Source organism: Neolamprologus brichardi, chromosome 14 (genome assembly GCF_056152115.1).
Source record: "Neolamprologus brichardi isolate AB-2024 chromosome 14, ASM5615211v1, whole genome shotgun sequence".
Classification (NCBI taxonomy): Eukaryota; Metazoa; Chordata; class Actinopteri; order Cichliformes; family Cichlidae; genus Neolamprologus; species Neolamprologus brichardi.
The window spans coordinates 36,410,635-36,426,476 of record NC_142117.1 but is presented as its reverse complement, the minus strand read 5'-3'; the positions used below and the strand labels follow the sequence as shown (position 1 = coordinate 36,426,476).

At 44.0% G+C, this 15,842-nt stretch overlaps 1 protein-coding gene and 1 pseudogene across 1 annotated transcript; one reads left to right on the top strand and one right to left on the bottom strand.

Moving 5' to 3' along the window:
- On the bottom strand, nucleotides 1-978 carry LOC148099648 (olfactory receptor 10A3-like). The gene has a single exon (XM_087851735.1). It carries the CDS (start codon nucleotides 976-978, stop codon nucleotides 1-3), a length of 978 nt encoding a protein of 325 aa, XP_087707861.1.
- A 1,570-nt stretch (nucleotides 979-2,548) lies between these two features.
- On the top strand, nucleotides 2,549-15,612 carry LOC148099647 (uncharacterized; annotated as a pseudogene).
- Nucleotides 15,613-15,842: the final 230 nt, after the last annotated feature.

Below are 15,842 nucleotides of genomic sequence, written 5' to 3'. Positions count from 1 at the left end.
TTATTTCTCAATCTGAACAATTTTGATAAATATCCTGCTCTTCCCTACATAACCTAAAAGCAGATTTTTACATATGGTCCGTATTTTGGACATGTTCAAGCCATACATGACAGGATTGAAGAGGGGCTGACATGTAAGAAAGTACACTGATAAAAATATCCGGAACATGTTTGGAACATGGCTCATATCAAACCTGCTCTGCAGTATTTCAAAGGAACCCCCAAAAGAAAAGTTGAGCAGAGAAGCGAGGTGAGGCGTGCAGGTGCTGACGGCTTTCTGTCGCATTTGTTTGGATCCAGAAAAACAGATTTTCAGGATCCTTGTGTAGGTGTACAGGATTACAGATACTGGGACACACACTGTGACAGAGGCGGCAGTGAGCTCATAGAGATTATTGACTGTGGTGCCATGACATCCCAGCTTGATAATGGAGTGATTGTTACAGTACACTTTGTTAATGACATTTCCACAAAGCTGCAATGAAGCACTCAGACATGTCGTGACACAAACAGCAAGTAAAGGGGGAATCCAGGTCACAGCTATCAGAAGGGCAACTTTATTAGACATCATTAGTGTGTGATATTGAAGAGGATAACAGATGGACATGTATCTGTCATAAGACATGGCAGCTAAGTTACTAAACTCTACACTTGCATATAAGTAAATGCAGAAAACCTGCAGGAAGCACAGAGGAGCAGAAACAGTGTGAACATCAGAGAGGATCTGAAGCAGGAGGAACGGAAACAGCACTGTGCTACCATACAGCTCATTCACAAACAGGCTGCACAGAAACATGTACATAGGTTCATGTAAGCTTCTGTTCACACAGATAACCACAATCAGCAGCACATTGGAACCAACTGTAAACATATACAGAGACAAAATAATTATAAAATATAAATATTTAAACATCTGTGTATCAACATAGGCACCGAGAGTAAAATATGAAAACTGTGTGGCGTTTCTTATGATCTCCATGGTTCACAGCAAGCCAACACTATCCACAGGATACTGTACATTTAGAAGTATTCATGCTATGTTAGTGATCCTTTCACCTGCTTTACACTGTGGCATGAATTAGCCAAAATAACCACACAAGCAACACATTATACCACTGAAGGATCATCTGTGACAAAGATCTCAAACTTACCTCTGCATTACAGTTTAGTATATGTGTAGCATCAAAAGTGTCTGTAGTCATGTGTAACATGGGATACTGAATGTCACACGGACTGAACTGTGACTTCACCTCTGCTTCATTTAAGCTTTTCACTTTAGTCCCACAGCAGTCTGGTGTCATCACCAAGGGACATGCTTTGCAAACTAAATAACTCTTTTAAACTAAAAAAATAAACAGTTGCATAAAAGAAACATTAGTAACTCAATCTCAACACAAGGCCAAAGGAAGGGCAGACTGAAAGTATTGATGGATGAATGCATGAGTGGAGGGATGTTTTTCTCATTCACTCATGGAGATGTAGCAATGGCTGTCCATGGCTGCCATACAAGTTATTTGCTTACAGTGTCTTTCCCTGTGTAATACCAGAAATCACACAGAATGATGAAGACCATCTCTGAATGGAGGAGGGGTCTTAAGGTTAAATCCTTTGCCATCTTACAATGCTGTGATTGCAGCCATTCCCCAACTGTCTGTGAATAGTACTCATAGCCATTGATCAGTGGTTGTTGATCAATGGTCATGAGAATTTGCATATTAATGAGTAAGGAACTGACCTCCCAGCCCATTGTTCCTTCAGTGGGCTGGTTTCAGTCATTAAGCAAATGTTCTGTTTATAAGATTGAAACCTGCAGTCAGCTGAGACTGAAGACGTCACCTGGATGGGTGACAAAACGTTTCTCCCTCTGAAAACGTCCAGATGAACAGAATCAACTTTCGGGGAAACATATGACTCCCTATGAGCAGCGCTTTGGTGACAGTGGGAAGGAAAAACCCCCTTTTAGCAGGAAAAAACCTCCAGCAGAACCAGGCTCAGGGAGGGGCGGGGCCATCTGCTGTGATTGGTTGGGGTGAGAGAAGGAAGACAGGATAAAGACATGCTGTGGAAGAGAGACAGAGATTAATGACAGGTATGATTCAGTGCAGAGACGTGGGCTAGATGGTGTGAGAAGGCTGACTTGAGTTCTGTACGTTCTGAGGAGTGTGATGGCAGGAGGGCAGGCAGGTGAGGCACAGAGAGATTTCCAGAGGAAATGTGGGTTATCTGAAGTCCAGGAGATGAGCTTAAGTCTTGGGTAAGAATTCTGGGGCGTCTGGGAGAATTAAGGCACAAGAGAACAAGGTAAGTAAAGCACCGGACAAAGAGAATATGGAGCATTAGAGCCAGATACCAACATGGAGTACCTGACAAACTGGCGGAGAAGGAACATCAGTGTAGGGCTTAAATCCCTCCAACCTGATTACCTCAAATCAGCTCCAGGTGAGTGAAGCTGTTGAAGATATGATGGCCCAGGGGTGGATACCAAGGGGACTGAGGAAGTTTCCAGCCACTCATTCAGATCATGACAAGGGATTGCTATTTGGGTAACAATGGACAGTCTGAGCTGGAACAATGGAGTCAGTGCAGAAGGTTATGTAGTCGGTGATGCACTTAGTGAGCCCATTGATGTCCTCACCGTGAGGCTCAAAGAGTGTCTCCCAGTGTGTCATCTCAAAACAGCCCTTTTGGAGGGGAAATGAAGATAAAATCTATTAGATGTGTGAATTTTTACTGAGGTAGTTTTTCGTATATACTGCTGTTGAGCAACATAATGGAAAATAAGAATTATTCCTCAACTGAACTGAAGATAATGCTAGCTTAAGCTGCAGGACAGTATTATGTATATTAACATCTTTTCCTACAAACTTGTGTCTATTTAGTTAACTGGTGTTAGTAAAAATGTTTTACCAAAAGAAGGACAGGTATGAAGGGCCTGCAGTAGTCATTAGCGCCAGAGAAAGTGTAAGTTTATTGTGTTTTGTGGGTCATTGTGAGAATACAATTGTGTGAAATTTATTTACTTTTGCTGTACAAATATTTGGTGCTTATCCCTGCTGAGAGGCAGATTGTTGTCACTTCAGAGCAATTCTCTAGTGCTGTTCTGTAGTGGTATTAAAGTTAATGTTGTGATAACATTATTTTATTTGTTAGTGAAGATTTGCATATGTTATCTTACATTCTGTAAATTTAATTTTGTAGAAAGATCAAATTAAATGATCTAACTAAGTATTACTGAAAGCAAATTTTGGTGGTAGGATGCAGATGTGTAATATTCCAGTTATCAACATTGTACTTAGTTTTAAGTTTTTGGATTCCGTTTGGGTTGCCACACATCCATCTTCCTCCGCTTTATCCGAGGCCGGGTCGTGGGGGCAGCAGCCTTAGCAGAGAGGCCCAGACCTCCCTCTCCCCAGCCACCTCCTCCAGCTTATCCGGGGGAACACCAAGGCGTTCCCAGGCCACCCGAGAGATAATCTCTCCAGCGTGTCCTGGGTCTGCCCCGGGGCCTCCTCCCAGTGGGACATGCCCGGAACACCTCACCCAGGAGGCATCCTTGTCAGATGCCCGAACCACCTCATCTGGCTCCTTTCGATGTGGAGCAGCAGCGGCTCTACTCTGAGCCCCTCCCGGATGGCCGAACTTCTCACCCTATCTCTAAGGGAGAGACCAGCCACCCTTCGGAGGAAGCTCATTTCTGCCGCTTGTATCCACGATCTCATTCTTTCGGTCACTACCCACAGCTCGTGGCCATAGGTGAGGATAGGGATGTAGCTCAATAGATAAATTGAGAGCTTCGCTTTTACACTCAGCTCCCTCTTCACCACGACGGACCGGTGCAGCGTCCACATTACTGCAGCTGCAGCCCCAGTCCGTCTGCCGATCTCCGGCTCCCTTCTCCCATTACTCGCGAACAAGACCCCGAGATACTTGAACTCCTCCACTTGGGGCAGGAACTCATCCTCGACCCGGAGTGGGCACTCCACCCTTTTCCGGCTGAGAACCATGGCCTCAGATTTGGAGGTGCTGATCCTCATTCCCGCTGCTTCACACTTGGCTGCGAACCGCTCCAGTGCGAGCTGGAGGCCCTCACCCGATGAAGCCAACAGAACCACATCATCCGCAAAAATCAGAGATGAGATTCTGAGGCCACCAAAGCGAAAGCCCTCCGCCACTTGGCTGCACCTAGAAATCCTGTCCATAAAAATTATGAACAGAACCGGTGACAAAGGGCAGCCCTGGCGGAGCCCATCACCCACCGGGAACGAGTCCGACTTACTGCTGGCAATGCGAACCAAGCTTTTGCAACGGTTGTATAGGGATCGAATGGCCCGTAGCAATGGGCCAGACACCCCATACTCCCGCAACACCCTCCCACAGGACACCCCGAGGGACACGGTCGAATGCCTTCTCCAAGTCCACAAAACACATGTAGACTGGTTGGGCAAACTCCCATGCACCCTCAAGTATCCTCGAGAGGATAAAGAGCTGGTCCTCGTCGGTGTGTCGCCGAGGTTGTGGGCGGGTGGGTGCACGGGGGCTCAGCCCTGGCGCAGGGGGCCTCTTGTGCATCGGCCTAACCGGGGGGCTCTTCAACTGGCAGGGAGGTTGTTCCATCTTTGCAGGAGTCCACTCTGCAGGTGGGGGAGAGACATAGGAGAGGTGGAGAATAAACTTAACCTGGGTGTCTGTGTCTTGTGTAGTCTGGGAGATGATTGAATGTTGGGGTGGGTACAGTTTCCTCTGCGGTGGTGTAGGGTGGGCTGCCAAGGGTCCTGTGGGGCTTGGCGGTGCTGCTGCCGTAGGCCCCGGTCTGGATGGGCCTGGGCTCCCTTGCCTTGGTGGATACCAGAGGACGGGGGTGCCTATTGGGGTCAGCGGGGGAGCTGGCCCTAGGGAGGGACACCCTCCCCTCCCTTCTTTTCCTCCCCATCCCCGGCTGCCTCCCTCTTCCCGCTCCACCACACCCACCCACACAGGTAGGGCTTTGGGGTGCGGGTGTGTCACCAGGGTGTCACCACCCCTCTGTCCTCTTCTGGCCACCTGTGCCTCAATTTTATCTCACAACTTAGACATCCACATTACTTACACTCTCATAACACACACACACATATATATATATATATATATAGGGCCTTGAGGGTGGGCACGTTAACGGCGTCCAGTAGACGGTCTGTGTATTCAAACCTACCTCTGGCGCCGGTGCCCACCTCTCAATTTTAAATCCATGTAGACATTGAGGGTTCTCGGGAGGGGCCGTGCTAACACCTGCTGCTCTCTGGCAGCAGCACCATGCTCTCCCTTGTTTTAAACACACTTTAGAGCAACACGCAGCAACACTACACTTGAGCGGGAGGAGGAGGGTATGGGGTCTTAACACACCCCCGTTCTCTGCTAGCCATCGGGGCGGGGGGGCTGGGAAGAGATGCTGGCTGTCCGATTGGCCTCCCTGCTGCTGCGGAGCCTGGGGCGGTCTGCTAGCCTCCACCCCGGAGGGAAGGGTAACATCTCTTGGGTCTGGGTGCCGTTTCCCCCTCTGGGGGCGAGGATACCTGGACCCGGGGTATAGAGTATGTTTTGGGAGTGTGATTGTGTGTACATGTCCATTTACGTTTATTCCTACGTTGGGTGAGTGCTGAGTGTTTGTATATGTGTGCATGAGGGTGGGAATGCATGTCTGTGTCTGTGTGTGCCTGTTTGTATGTGTCTATATGTCAGGTCGGGTCTTAGACTCCACCTCTCTGGGAACTCCCAGGCCCTCCAAGTGTGGAGGCCTATCTCCCCTCACCACACTCCCTGCCGGTGACTGATGCCCTCAGGGGTCGGTGCATTGTTGGTTCTCGGTGTCCGGGGCTGGGCGCTCAGGTCATGTGCCAGCTCACTCCCGGTGGCTACTTGGCGGGGCCTGGCGCCTGCTGCTCGGTCAGGCCTCTTCCGGGGCGCGGAGGGCCCTCGGGCCTCCGGCCTCTGTGCCTGCGGCTCGGTTCACTCTGGCACAGCTGGCTGCCGGCGGAGCCGGCGGACACGCCGGTGCAGCCCCCTCTAGTTTCTGCCCGGTGGCTACTGGGTGACCCCTCGCCTGGGTATCCTCAGCCCTTCCCATGAAGGTGGCACGGATGCCCCTCCGGTGGTCCTCCTTGGGCTCTTGCACTCTGGGACCTCTGGATGTCTGGGGCCTGGATCTCCTCCATGCCTGCTTCATGCCCTGAGGGACAGGGCTATGGCTCTCTACATCCTCTTGCAGACCATTACATGGGGAAACCATTTGAATACAAGCGCGCCGATCCACACAGGTGTGCACACAGGTGTTCACTGTTTGTAGACTTAAATCACACCTTTCTTGGCTGCTACTTCAAAGCACATTGTGCGCTGTCTGTCCTGCGTGCTGCACAACAACATTCAATATTTAGTATTTACTGCTGTTTACACTTAGGTAGATTAATGCGATGGTGTTGTGTATAGTATGTTGCTTTGTTTTGTTTTGTTTTTTTTTGCTTGTTTTCTATTCTTTTTCTCTCAACAGGTGATCCCGGAGATATTTTTTTTCCCCCCTTTCTCAATGTCCCTCTCCCCTTCTGTTTTTCTTTTCCTTCCTCTTTCTTTCTCCCTTTCCTATCCCTCACTCATGTCTGTCCCGTCTGTAACAACTGAAAATAAAATAAATAATAAAAACAAAGGTCGATCAAATGGACCAATACGGCAATGCCATGATGATCCATTTGGCAAAATAAATCCATTGGGTATCCTTGTTGGTCTTCAGACAACAATTCTGACGGCTAAAGAACCAAATGGGACAGGCGGAAAAAAAAAAAAAAAAAAAAAAAAAAAAAGGATAAAGAGCTGGTCCAGTGTTCCGCGACCAGGACGAAAACCGCATTGTTCCTCCTGTATCCGAGGTTCGACTAGCGGACGAACTCTCCTTTCCAGCACCCTGGCATAGACTTTCCCAGGGAGGCTGAGGAGTGTGATCCCCCTGTAGTAATTTACCATATATCTGTAATGCTTTTAATCAGATGGAAAAAAATTTAATGTATAATTAATAACCATGATTAGTTTATTTTTAAAACACACATAGAACTATGTTGAATAGTTTGTCTACATCTTTAATAGATGCTAAATGTTTCTATAATTGATGCAAAATTTGATATTTTCTAGATATCTTATTCTGCCTGTGAAACAAAATTTACCTCCATCCTAAAGGCTCTGTAGGAGAGGTGAGTGTTTGAACTATACATAGGGCAGTACTTAAGGGGTTTAAGTACATTTAAGCTCTACTAAATTGCATTGCAAATGTTAATAAAGCTGTTTCTCTCCCTCTCCTCCTTCTCCAGTGAATGCAGCAGTGTAAAGTGTGCTCAGTATCAGTTAAAGGTAGATTGGAGCTACATTACAAACTCAAACACCTACACTTTGGACGCCCATGCACATTTAAGACATGGAAGGCCTTAATTGTGACCCGTGGTAGGTACCTATTTAAAATAGGCGCACAGTCAGTTAAAAAGGGTTTCATTTTAATACAAAATAGAAGTAACTGTAACAGCGGCACCTAAAAACAATTAAAAACTTTACTTTATTAAATATGAAAAAAAAAAAGATAAAATTGTATGATTGCCTGTGAGACAGGATAAGTGCTGCGGGGAACCGGTTACAACATATCACGCATGTTAAAAAGGGACGGCAACTCACAGAGAACCCCAAATGGGCAGGACACTATAAAAAAAAGGCAAATCTTCAGTGCCGTCTTCACTCGGGCCCACTGCTGTCCATGCAAAACGCGGCAAGACAAAAAAAGGATTTGTTTTCCACGCAGCGCCTTCACCGTCGGCAGCTATATATATATTAATATATATATAAAAAAAGGTAAAACACTAAAAACAATGAATATCTGTGGTGCCTACTGATACAGAAAAATAAAACAAACAAACAAAATCGACAGCCGCAGCAGTCACAGTCTGTCGAATTACACCAAGTTAAAACAAATTAAAACACACTGATGTGAGGCGTCCTTTGCCCGCAGCCAGAAATCCACTTGGCAAAGCAGCAGCTCGGTACTCTGTCCACAAGTTCGCGTCACACCCTAATAAATGTGGGTCATTGGCTGTGAAGTCCACTACACTGTTCTCACAGGAACGCAATTTTTCCCAGCGTTCTAACAGAAGTTTAGGGGGGCCCGCATCAAGCTTTCATAGAAAGAAAAAATACCAACTTGCCTGGTTTGGACCAAGCACTCGCAGCTTCAGGTTTGCTAGAGAATACCTAATTGCCCACACCTGAGCTTACTAAAGGGACACAGACCAGCTCCGCCTACCAGGGGCGGTTCCCATACTCAGGTCTCACCTTTCACATTCTCTCCCCTGGTTTTTGCATTGGCGACCCGACGATGAAACTTTAAAGCCACGGTCTGTAAAAAGCTGTAACTGAATGTACACTAGGTGGCCTGGCTTCAGCTGATTGGGGCAGATGGTGTGGATTGGAGTGGTGGCCAGCAGTTGAGCGTGGCGTTCTTCTAACTGTACTGTAACTTTCAGCAAATGGAGTGGGCACACTAAACTGTTGGGTCAGGTTACCAGGCTCAGTCCCTCTGGACTGTGGCCTCATTACCATAGCCAGGTCCTCTGGGGGTTGTTGGGGACAAGGTGCAGAATCCATTCATAATTTTTGGGGATTACCTCTTGGGGACTCCCTTCGTTGCCACACATAATAGTCTCCAGCATCCTCAGACAGGGATAACTGCTCAGGTGATCTCCTAGGGTTAGGAGTTTGCTGGAGCTCCCCTCTGATTTTCTCACAGACATCAGCCGGGATCGGCTTAATCAATTGTCTATTAACCTGCCTTTTCTGTTCTGGATCATGGAGTGGGGCCACTGTATACACAGGACCAGAGTCAGCAGGGACACGGACAATACAATATGGTGTAACACCCCAAAAATCTTGGATTTTATTCTGGCCCTGAATGCTATGATCTCTCAAATACACTAACTGATGCAATGGCAAGGGGTCAGAAGCTGGGGCAGGTTGACGATCTGCACGTAGCGTCGCTGCTGCTTGGGTGCGGTTTCTCACACCTTTATAAGCTACATCAAGACGTTGCTGATGCTCTTGGACCCAAGTGTGCACCGGGCCTTGTGTGGGTTCCTCTACTCGGCCTAACAGGAAATCATTTGGGAGCTGGGGCTCTTGGCCAAACATAAGAAAATAGGGTGACTCACCCGTAGTTTGATGGATTGTGGTATTGTAAGCAAAGGTAAGCTGCTGCAAATACATGGGCCAATGACGCTTTTGCTCAGGGGGCAGGGTTCTCAACAGATCATGCAGAGCCCGATTAAAACGCTCACACTGGCCATTACCTTGTGGGTGGTATGGTGTGGTGCGAGTCTTTTCCACACCATATAACTGGCACAGCTGCTACACTACTGCACTTGTGTTGGGTCTGTGTTTCCACAGGCCCCGCTAGTTTAGAGACTTATTCCTCATAAAGAAGACAAGACATAACAGAACATCTTCAACCAGTTTTTAACTCGCTAACGAGGGAAGCCTTGGTCAAAACCAGGCGGTGGAGCATAATGCTCATCACCTGTCTCTAGCCCAAATCCTTCAAAGAGCAGTGTCTCTAAAGACACAGTTTGCTCTGATGGCTGACACTGTCGGGACAAAGCATCTGCATTGCTATTTATACGGCCTGGACGATACTTAATTGAAAAATCAAAAGAGGAAAGCTGAGCAGCCCGGCGCTGTTCCAAAGCTCCAAGCTTTGCTGTGGTCAGATGGCTCAAGGGGTTGTTGTCTGTATAGACGACACATTTGTTACCCAGCAGATATTCTCTAAATTTTCCAGTCATGGCCCATTTCAAAGCTAAGAATTCAAGTTTCATGGAGCTGTAGCTGGACACGTTACGCTCTGTGGGCTTTAGTCCTTGACTAGCATAAACTATAGGACGCACCTTGCCATCGGCTTGCTGTTGTGAAAGCACTGCACCCAGACCCCAGTGACTGCCATCGACCTCCAAGATAAAAGGTTGTGAAAAATTAGCATAAGCCAATACGGGGGAATTCACCAACCAAGCCTTCAACTCTTGAAAGCTATTTTCACACTGCTCAGTCCAAACGTCCTGCAGTGTACGCTTGGAGGGGCGTTTGTGCTTAGTCCGAGCCAGCTCGGCCAACAGCTGGTGAAGCGGAGCAGCTAGGGATGCAAAACCTGGAACAAATCAGCGATAGTAACTAGCAAACCCCAACAATGACCTCAATTCAGCAACAGAGCTAGGAGTTTGCCAATTAGACACAGTAGATATTTTATCTGGGTCTGTAGCTACCCCATCCTTGGAGTTCACATGCCCAAAGTACTTTACCTCTGTCTGCAGAAAACAGCATTTTTCCAACTTTGCCTTCAAGTTTTGTACCCGCAAGGTCTCCAGTACTGCTCCTAGGCATTGAATATGCTCATGTGGGTTAGGGTGAAAGTCATACAGGAAAGGACAAAATTGAAGTTGACCCATCTTATGAGTACAGGTCTGTTAAAGATGGTTATCATTTCAAAAACAACTGTTTCTTGAATGCTGATGAGTTGCGTATATCACTTTGTTTGTATGTGGAGGATTTTGAGACCTGCAATCCCCTCGGGACGTCTCGAAAGAAGCACAAGCTTTTTGGTGTTTATTGGATACTAGCAAACCTGACCCCAGGCTGTCACTCTGCTTTATCATCTATTTATCTCACTGTGCTTTGTAAAAGTGATGATGTTAGAGCATATGGTTATGACAAAGTTTTGGAACCTCTTGTGGAAGATCTTAAAAGTTTGGAGGACCATGGTGTATATATTGCTTTGTTAGGGAAATCTCTTAAAGGTACTTTGCATAGCATTGTGGCTGATAATTTGGGAGCACACAGCATTGCTGGCTTTGTTGAAAATTTTTCTGGTGATTACTTCTGTTGGTTTTGCACAGCAAAACATTGTGATATCAATTCTCACGTTGCTTCAGGGTTTTTCGCCTCCGAACTAAAGCAGTTCATGCAGAACGTTAAAAAAGCCTCTGAGAACAGCACACAGTACTTGGGGGTTAAACAAGATTGTGTTTTTGCAAAACGAATGTCCCATTTTCATGTAGTCTCTGGTTTTCCTCCTGACATTGCTCATGACTTATTTGAGAGTATTGTGCCAGTAGAGGTGGCTCATTGCTTAGCATCACTGATATCCAAGACGTTTTTTACAATACATGAGCTAAATAAAACTATATTGTCATTCCCCTATAAATGGTCAGACAAAACAAATAAGCCACATATTGTGCCAAAGAGACTCTTGGGTCTGAAAACAATTGGAGGCAATGCCCATGAAAACTGGAATTTGCTGAGGTTGCTCCCATTTTTAATAGGACATCGTGTGCCAGAAAATGAGCCAGCATGGCTTGTATTAATGGTTTTAAAAGATATTGTTGAGTTAGTTGTTGCCCTTGTACATACTGATGAGTCCATCTCATATCTTGAAAGCAAAATAGTTGAACACAGCAAAAGTACCAAGAGCTGTTTTCCTGTGTCAGACTTCTACCAAAGCATCACTATCTTGAGCACTATCCTCAGATGATAAGGTATTTTGGCCCTCTTTCAGCAGTATGGACAATGCGATTTGAAGCCAAACATCATTTTTTTAAGCAAATTGTCAAACACACCAGTTGCTATAAAAATGTACCTTTGACTTTGGCTTCAAAACATCAGCTGATGATTTCTTTCCACATCAGCTCACCGTCATATGGTAAATGCAACCTAGATGCACATCATACATCCCCAGTTGTTTCTCATTGTCAAAGTGTTGTGTGGGTGGTACAATGAACACTACAGAGCCTTTGAATTAAGTATGTCCCCTTCAAGAGAAAATCAAGCTTCTAGCACTGAATGAACTCTGTGACACTTATCCATTGGCTGATTACATGTTGGCCCAATCCCAATGGTGACCTTAAAAAGGCATATCATCATAAAAGGTTGGTTAATTAGGAGTTTTGATTAGTTTGCAATTTTGTTTTTACTTGACTACATTTTTGTTTTTGTTTGGGCATAGAGCTACAAGACAGATAATGTGCAGTGCTAACACATGTGTTAGACCACCCAATGTAAGGTTTATGGTAGATCGGCCCTAAATTAACAGTAATGGTAACTGTCAAAATTATTACCTCCGTCAAGGAAGTGATGTCTCCAAAGTCAACTTAAGGATTTATTGGTGGAAAATTCACAAAGTCTTTTAACTTAGAAACTGATTATTACAAGTGTAGTGTTTATTGTCAACATATAGATTTTACCATATAAAATTGTTTAATATTATGTCACTTTTGACCTCTGACCTCTCCTTCAAACTCAACAGATTTTTCTGAAGGTCAAAGTGACAGTAATGTTAAATAGAGCTATTTAAAACTATGTTTCTTGCTGCCATTGGTTATATTTACAAAATATAGCCATATAGGGATTCTAAATATCACATTTCTTTGGCTCTCTGATGTCTTCTGCCCAGAGAGTGAGCTGGCTTGACGGAGGTTTGCACTCTGTCTGCTTCCTGTATATGTTTCTGTAATGGTCAATCCAGTGCTTAAATATATATTATCCATGAATTTTTAAATGCACTTTTGTTTTGTTTTTTACAAAAAAGCAGAAAAAATTGTTAAGCACATTATAATTGTTTGACTAAGATGCCAACACTGCAAAAACTCAAAATCTTACAAAGTATATTTGTCTTATTTCTAGTCAAAAAATCACCAGAAACTGGAGAATTTTCATTTGTTCCATTGGCAGATTTTTTTATTTATTTCAAGCAAAAATAACTTGTATTAGGTGAAAATTCTCCAGTTTCAAGATGCACTGTCGAAAAACAAGTTCTTATGTTACTCTGTAGCTGAATGTGTCTTATTTTAAGTGTAATGAGATTATTTTGACTAGAAAAAAGACAGATACACTTGGTGAGATTTTTAACTTTTGCAGTGAAATTACAGTTATTAAGTAGCACTCCTGAACAGAAAAATACATTTTAGTGGTTGATTGTGATGCTTGATTAATTTCTGATTTCTCAGATAAGTCTAGTATGCCAGCTTACATTTGAGTATAAAAAGATGACTTCAGTTGTAAACTCCTCACTCCTCCTTCTTAATGTTAAAATGTGGTAATGCACTGAAAAGGAAAGAGACTTCTAAATTTTTAAAGTAAAATCTGAAGATAGCCTTTATCTTTGACCTCAGTAAACATGGTTTATGGTTCCTGAGTGTTTGTGGTCTAAGTTGCTAGTTTCATATTCATTATGACATGGTGTTCATTGTACCCATTAATATGGAAAAGGACAGTGGACTAGTGTATGCTCATTGGCTAACGATTGTTGATTAACTAATGAGGGTACAGTGTCTCTTGGTTCCATAGGCAGATCTACACTGTGCTAACGACGTGCTATTTAAAAGAAAGCTGGAAGGGCAACTGTGGAAACGCACAGCTTAAGACTTCAAAATAGAAATGAACAAGTGGTGACATCATTCTCTTTTTATAAGCCACTTCTAACGCGAGCAGTTGTGTAACTTTTTCCTCTGGAAGCCTGTCGAAATTTAGCCCTGCTGATGGAGGGTTGTCAATCTGTGTGGCCTGTGACATTGTTCTTGTTGTAGGCTTTAGCTCAGGAGGTAGAGCAGGCCTACTGATCAGAAGCTTAGTGGTTCGATCCCTGGCTCCTTAAGTCTGCATGCCAGGTATCCTTGGGCTACAAGAGTAGATACTAATACTAATGATCTGTGGTGCGTTTATTGGAGTGTGAACGGTAGTTAGGAAGCACTAAGAAACTTAGTAGAATGAATCGGTGTGATTGGATGAATGCGGCATGTTGTATGCAGCACTTTGAGCACTCTGGGAGAGTAGAAAAATCAGTCCATTTCATAACAAAACAAACTGTAGAGTGGGATGCATCGCTAAAAATTAGTAATATGAAAAAAAATTATAGCTTTTTGTAAATGTGACCTTGTGAGATTTGAGTTTGTGACTGTATTTTTATGTGTCAACTTCTCTTTTTAGATAAATGCAGAGTTTAAGCGCATTACCACCATGCAGATAGATGTGCTATCTGACAAACTTATAAAGGTGTTCAAAAAGGAGGAGGACAGATAGGAAGAAGACTGCAGAATATTCTGGAACCCATGGCCCAGGTAAGAAAGAATTTTAATTTGTGTCTACAGTTTAGGGGAAATAATAATTTTAACAAAATGCTGCTTGTCACCCTTTGCCAGGATGATGTTGATCTTGTGCGTGAATGTATTATCAAGGGGCTCTGCGTGTACCTCAACGAAGACCCCAGCAATTTAGTGACAGAACATGTGGTAAGTGCTATTATAGACGGTCAGTTTTATTGAAAATAAATGTGGTTGCTTCATGAACTAAACCCCCCCTCCCAAAACTTAAAAAGCTAAAATCTCTTACCCCTCGGCTGTAAAAGGCTTTTATTGCCACAATGACGCGTGGACAACTGAACAACAAAGTCATGTAGGATTGTCAAATTCATCCCATAGGTGCAGCTACTAAAAAGATTTCGAATCTCAGTGACCTTGACCTCTGGGATTTTGAAAAATATCAAACTTATGCCACAGGTGTATCTGCTGGTGACTGGGGGATACCACTGGCAGCCCCCAGTTTGTATGTGTTTTTTATTCTAAAATGAATAGACATAACTGAAAATGATTAGACTATATTTAGCTATGAAATCTTGTTTTATCTACATGCTGACATGCCACAATTTCACTTTTTAATGGACACATTTAATAAATATTGGGGCCACCTTATTTATTAGAAAAATACTGTATGGCCTGGAAGACTTTATAAAAAAATATTCATGAAATACTTGGATCCAGCTAACGTCTGGGTTTTAGATCATAGTTTAGTACAGTTCAGATGCTAGTATCTCCACATTTATTGCTTTTGACAAAATTAACATAATAACCAAAAACCAGACTAAATTGACAAGCTTGTTTTGTGTCAGTCATTACTTTGTAAAAATACTGCTTTATTCAGCGTCCTTTCAGGCAAAATGTAGTTACCTACTAATAAATGGGTTGAACGTCACCTTAACCAAGGGAGAAATAGAGACAGAGACTTGTCCATATGGGTTAGAGAAGATGTTTAGGTGTTTTACGTATTTTTCTTCTACATGCGTTAGGACCACGTGTTCTCTGAACACCTCTTCAGAGAATGAAGAGGTGTTCATAGTTGAACACCTCTTCATTCTCTGACAGTATTCTGCTTCTTTGCAATGACCAGTGTTCTGTTGAATTTAATTTTGGGAATGTGCATTTTCCAGGCCACAGATGAAGGAGTTATCCAACAATCTATTGAGGAAACAACCATGGGAATCTACATCATCAAGTCAAGAGATGCCAGTGACAGCCGTGAGGACATCGGGATAGTCCTTGAAGGCCAGGGAGTCTAGCAGGATTTGGATAACTGTGCCCTAGCAGCTGCTATGCTATTTGGATTAATGTACACTTTGAACCTGACCTACCCACTGGAACTGAAGTTTACCTTCGAGGTATTCCAGAAACTGGTTATGGAGCTCGAAGGGAACAGCCTTTCAAAGAAGGCCCAGGTTCTCAAGAACAGACTGTACGAGTGAACAGACATGGAAACAATATGTCTGCCTCTCTGAATATGTTCCATTGTTTCTTTTTTGCCAACACTGGTAAAATTACAGTATGTAGTGAAACTGATTTTGCTCACAATTTTATAGGTTTTTACTGGTAGGAGCAACTTTCACTTTTAACTTTGGGGCCATCATTACTATAGCATTCAATGTTCATTTTTCAAGCCATGGCTCTTTTGAGGAATAGTTTGTAGCCTGAACTA

Coding starts and splice junctions, on each gene's coding strand:
- LOC148099648 (XM_087851735.1), bottom strand. CDS start 978: ATGGAGATCATAAGAAACGCCACACAGTTTTCATATTTTACTCTCGGT.